We start from the raw sequence: 5,762 nt of genomic DNA, 5'->3' as shown, positions 1-5,762 counted from the left end.
GTGTGTTCTCCCTATCCCCAGGTCACCTTTTTCCCCTGAACCCACCACAGCCCTTCTTGAGTTTACACCGGAACTCAGCGGGATTAATTGAACAGTTGCCTGGAAAACAAAATTCTCGGACTCACTGCGTAAACTAACCAGCTTTCGGAAACCCACTGCTGTTTGGCCCATTTTCTTCACTATCCACTGTTGGATGGTTCTTCCTTCTCTACAGCCACTTCCAGACGTTATACTGAATAGAAACGGCAAATTATGTTCTTTCAATTCTTTTAAATGTGTACAAAGACCTCATGCATTGTCTTGCTATACAGTGCGTCATTACCTACTTCAGTGAACCTGTCAGTACTGGGACACATTTTTACCTTGATATTTGTTTACGAATTGACCACTTTATTGACATTAGAAGGTCAGACGATTAATGGGCACAGTCTTCACTATTTTAATCCCCCATATGAGTTTCTCAAGCTGTATAAAACCATATACAGAGTGAATATGAAAACGCGTCATGGTACTGAAGAGGTGAAAGTCTTAAAACACGAAAAGTTATGTTACTCTTCATTACGGTCCCTCGCTGGCGCTCCTCTCGCCTCTCTAACACCTAACTAATCTTTATTCATCAGTCCATCGCGAGTACGTGTATTCATCCTTAAGCCCTGGCCTCCTACGTCGTCGCCGCCACCGCCGTTGGGTCCGCCCTTGCCACTGCTCATCCATCACCCTTGAGTCATTCATCACCCGTGGCCTCGGTTTCGAATTTCCCCCAAAGTGTTTCGCCGTCAGTATTTCTCCTGTAAATGGCTGCTGCTGAAGTGTTGTTGGGACACCTCTGGGGGCCTGCCTGTGTGCGTGGCGCTGTGAGGAGGATGTGTGGAGGATTTGGGGCGCTAGTTTGGTTGGTCTGAAGGTGCGGGCGGAGGGGAGTTTAAGTTAGAACACTGGGTGAGGAGAGAAGCTCGATCTGAAGGTATGAAGGTATGTGATGGTCATGGGGAGAGGTTGTGTTGAAGATATGAGATGGTGAGGGAGGTTGTGATGACGTGGGGTGGCGGAGAGGTTGTGGTAAGGGTGCGGAGTGGTGAGAAGGTTGGGGCGAGGATGAGAGGACATTAGGGAAGACGGAGTGAGGGTGCAGGAAGGTGGAGGGGGTCTAGGTGATGGTGTAGGAGGGTAGGGAAGCAGGGGTAAGGGTTGGGGAGAGTGAGGAGGTGAGGGTGGGAGGGTGGGGAGGCAAGGTTGAGACTGGGGTGGGAAACAAATGCATACGGATCCCTGGGACACATTCCAGGGCATACCTAAAGACGGTCTAGCAACCCTCAGCCTGTCTCAGCCAGACGGACAAGCAAACAGAGCCAGGTGAGCGTGACGATACCATACAGCCCAGGTAAGCAGATAGACAGACGACCAGACGGATAGAGAGGTAGGGATGCAGATGGACAGATGGGAGATCTCCTAGGCATTAGGCGACCATATACACAGAAGGGAGACTGATTGACAGGTAGGTTCACAGACACAAGCAAACAGACATACTATAGATCGGGAGATAAGTACATGGACAGGGACAATTTAGGGCCACAGATAAAGACGCGGACACAGACAGTAAGGTAGAGAGAGGATAGAAGAGATAACTGGACGGGTAGCATGCACGGAGTCAAACGAACATAATGGGGATACACACACACACACACACACACACACACACACACACACACACACACACACACACACACACACACACACACACACACACACACACACACACACGGTAGCTCAGTGGTTAGAGCGCTGGCTTCACAAGCCAGAGGACCGGGGTTCGATTCCCCGGCCGGGTGGAGATATTTGGGTGTGTCTCCTTTCACGTGTAGCCCCTGTTCACCTAGCAGTGAGTAGGTACGGGATGTAAATCGAGGAGTTGTGACCATGTTGTCCCGGTGTGTGGTGTGTGCCTGGTCTCAGGCCTATCCGAAGATCGGATAGTTCTGAGCTCGTTCCGTAGGGTAACGTCTGGCTGTCTCGTCAGAGACTGCAGCAGATCAAACAGTGAACACACACACACACACACACACACACACACACACACACACACACACACACACACACACACGTGTATATATATAAGTTCAAAGAAGCAGATCGACGCATAGAGAGCCAGACAGGTAGACAAAGAGACAAAACAACAAACACCTGAGCGACAGAAACCCCGACAAGGACAAGATGACAAGGCAAACCGACTGACCGACTGACCGACTGACCGACAGGTGCAGAGACAGGCAGGTAATACTACTCAGCAAAAACCAATCAGGAATCTTTACGTAAACCTTGACAGATACAAAACTCGGCGCCAGACAGGTGAACGAGAAGAAAGGTAGACAGATAGACAGATACATAGAGTTTTGAAGGATGGCCGAAGGTGATGAAGCTCAATACAAACCAGCGTGTGGATAGAATGTGGATGAACTTAAAGGTACATAATAACGCAGACGAGGATAGGAACCGACAGGAAGCAAGACAGACAGGCAAACCGAGGTGCAGACTTGCTGGCATACAGACATACACACACAAACCGTGTACGTAGGTGTAATGATATATGTATATGACACGTGAGAAGAATACTGATGGTTATGTTGAGATATCTATGAAAATTTAAGTATATATTCGTACATTCATGCACATATTCATTCTGGGAGCCCCGTGGAATGCATTACAGGAAGACACTGGCAGAAAATATACAGACAGCTATTGAGACAGAAAGACAGACAGACAGACAGACAGACAATCAGACAGACAGACATGCATACAGAGAGACAGACTGTATAGACAGATGGAAAGTGAGAGACAAAAGAACATATTACAGACAAAGACACACACACACACACACACACACACACACACACACACACACACACACACACACACACACACACACACACACACACACACACACACACACACACACACACACACACACACAACCAATATCACTAATAGGGAGGAACAAAAAAAAAAAAAGAAAAAAAAAGCTCACCAAAGACCACTGGTGGAGGATTCTAAGAAATGATAGTGCAGGGAGGCCACTTGGGGCTGAAAGAGAGAGAGAGAGAGAGAGAGAGAGAGAGAGAGAGAGAGAGAGAGAGAGAGAGAGAGAGAGAGAGAGCTTGTTGATGACGTGGATGATATTTCGTTTATTATTTATTATTATTATTTTCTCTCCTAAGGTCAGAGTTTTTTGTGTTCTCTTGTATTCAAATCGATATCTTCCTTCATTTTTTTTTTATTGTATTTTCTTTTACGAACAGTTGTATTAGCAAAAAATAAATGAAAACTGACAGGAGTATTAGTAAGGCTGGCAGACTGACAGACAAATAGATAAAATAGATGAATAGATAGATAAGATAGATACATGGATGCATAAATAAATAGACAGGAACAAAATAAAATTATTAAAAGAAGGAAAGGAGGATGAATGGGGTTAGACAAGAGAATAAAGATAAGAGTAAAGAAAGAAAAGAGAAAAATGGACGGGGGAGTAAGAGGAGGAGGAGGAGGAGGAGGAGGAGGAGGAGGAGGAGGAGGAGGTAGGTAGAATGACTCCTCGCGTCGCAGTATTTCAGTCAGCATAAGCACTGCGATGTCCCCTCTCTCTCTCTCTCTCTCTCTCTCTCTCTCTCTCTCTCTCTCTCTAGCGGCATCTTCCCTCCTTTTCCTGTCCCTCTTTCCCGATACTCTCTCTGCAACACATCTCCCTCTCTCCTTCTCTTTCCTCCATTCCTCCCTCCTCCCTTCCTCTCTTCCTCTCCCTCTCCGTCTCTCCTTCCCTCCCTTCTTTCCTTCCTCCGACCTTGTCTGTCTGTCTGTCTGTCTGTCTCTCTGTCTCTCTTTCTCTCTCTCTCTCTCTGTCTCTCTCTCTCTCTCTCTCTCTCTCTCTCTCTCTCTCTCTCTCTCTCTCTCTCTCTCTCTCTCAATCCTCCCACATTCCACACGTTCTCCTTCGTTCCTTCTCTCCTTTCTCTCCTCTAAACACCCTCACACCTTTTTCTCTCTTCCCTCTTTCTCTCTTTCTCTCAGCTCCTTCTATCCTGCTTTCTCCCATCACCACCTCTATTCAGTCACCATGTACACACCTCTCTTTAACCTTCTCTTATCAACCCTTCAGTACCATGACGTGTGTTTATTTATATTCATTCTGGTTAATATTTGGGGATTTTACACCACTTCAGAATCTCATGCGGGGGATTGAAATAGTGAAGACTGTAGCCATCAATCCCCTTCGTAATGTTGATAAAATGGTCTAATCGTACACATATCTCAAGGTAAAAAATGTGCTGCAGTATTGAAAGGGTATATGTACTCTTAAGTTCTATTTTTCAATGATGTGATGGTTTTTAATGTAGGTTGTTTGATATTAAGTGTTTTAGTGCTTTATTCGCTGATGTGGTGTGAAATTTAATTGTGTGAAATTTAGGTTATCACTTTTAAACTCTTTGTTCTGTCAAATACCACGTAGGTTATTGATTGGGTGGTTTGTAGGTTATGTTCGCATGATTTTTTTTTATGTAAGAAGGGATGGCAGGGGGAAGCTGACCATGGGCAACAAAAAAAATATATATAAAAGGCCCACTTAGTTGCCAGTCCCTTTGCAGGCACAAAAGAGTTAGCCAAAATAAGGGATAAATGTCTTGAAACCTCCCTCTTAAATGAAGTCACGTCATATGATGTGATGATGTTAGTGATCCTAGTTTTGTTCTTGCGATGTTGCTGATGTTATTGTTATCTTCTGATGAGGCGTATCCTTCCCAGTGAAGATGTAGAATTCACGGTAAACTATCAACAAAATCATGTGGACACCCGTGAGAACCTTGGTAACTTTCACTATAGCTGGTTAAGAAGGCAAGATAAAAAAAAAAAAAAAAGAAACTGAGATGTTTAAGAATATGCATCGTAATGTTTGAACCTTCAGTACATGTTGCGTTGGCCGTTTAAATAATGCGCAGGTATTTAATGAAGCTTGAAATGTGTGGCTGAATCTGTCATGCTATCCAACCAAATTTGTTCATTAATGGAAACTTTATATTAGTCTCACTTTTCGTAATCTTGTTTCTCCTAGTAACATTATGCATTTCTAGAATCACATGAGAATGGACGAGAAACACTGAAATTTGAAATACATCCTTTAATCTATCTTGTTATCTATCCAAACGTATTCATCGATGCAAACTTATACCAATCTGTTTAACTTCTAACGTTAAATATTTCTTGAATCGTTTACGTCACTGGATGGGCGAGAGAGAGAGAGAGAGAGAGAGAGAGAGAGAGAGAGAGAGAGAGAGAGAGAGAGAGAGACGTGGTGAGCAATGAGAGTGCTTGGTGATCCGTCAGCTTTGTGAAACAGGTTATTTATTGTTATTGGCATTACTTGTTGGTATATTTCATTGTTTTGGGCTCGTTGTGCAATTTATCTGCGTGTGTAAACGAGTGTGTTAAGTATTTATGTATCATGGTATTATTTTCTGTGTAACATTGGAATCGTCATAAACAACCACTGGATAGGTTTATATATATACCTCATATGATTTAATCTCTCTCTCTCTCTCTCTCTCTCTCTCTCTCTCTCTCTCTCTCTCTCTCTCTCTCTCTGTGTGTGTGTGTGTGTGTGTGTGTGTGTGTGTGTGTGTGTGTGTGTGTGTGTGTAGTGTGTGTTAGCATCGCCGCGGAAATGTTCTTGTCACGTCACTTTGATGTGACCTCTACCTCGTTTGTGGATCTTT

At 44.2% G+C, this 5,762-nt stretch overlaps 1 protein-coding gene across 1 annotated transcript in view; it reads right to left on the bottom strand.

Moving 5' to 3' along the window:
* Positions 1 to 1,147: 1,147 nt before the first annotated feature.
* Positions 1,148 to 5,762, bottom strand: part of LOC123515873 (early nodulin-like protein 2) — a 21,530-nt gene continuing 16,915 nt past the window's right edge. Inside the window, exon 2 of the mRNA XM_045274756.1 lies at positions 1,148 to 1,239. Coding sequence (XP_045130691.1) covers positions 1,148 to 1,239 — 92 coding nt within the window. The remainder of the gene's footprint in view (positions 1,240 to 5,762) is intronic.

This window comes from Portunus trituberculatus, chromosome 40, assembly GCF_017591435.1.
Source record: "Portunus trituberculatus isolate SZX2019 chromosome 40, ASM1759143v1, whole genome shotgun sequence".
Lineage (NCBI taxonomy): Eukaryota > Metazoa > Arthropoda > Malacostraca > Decapoda > Portunidae > Portunus > Portunus trituberculatus.
This window is presented reverse-complemented; position numbering and strand designations above follow the sequence as displayed.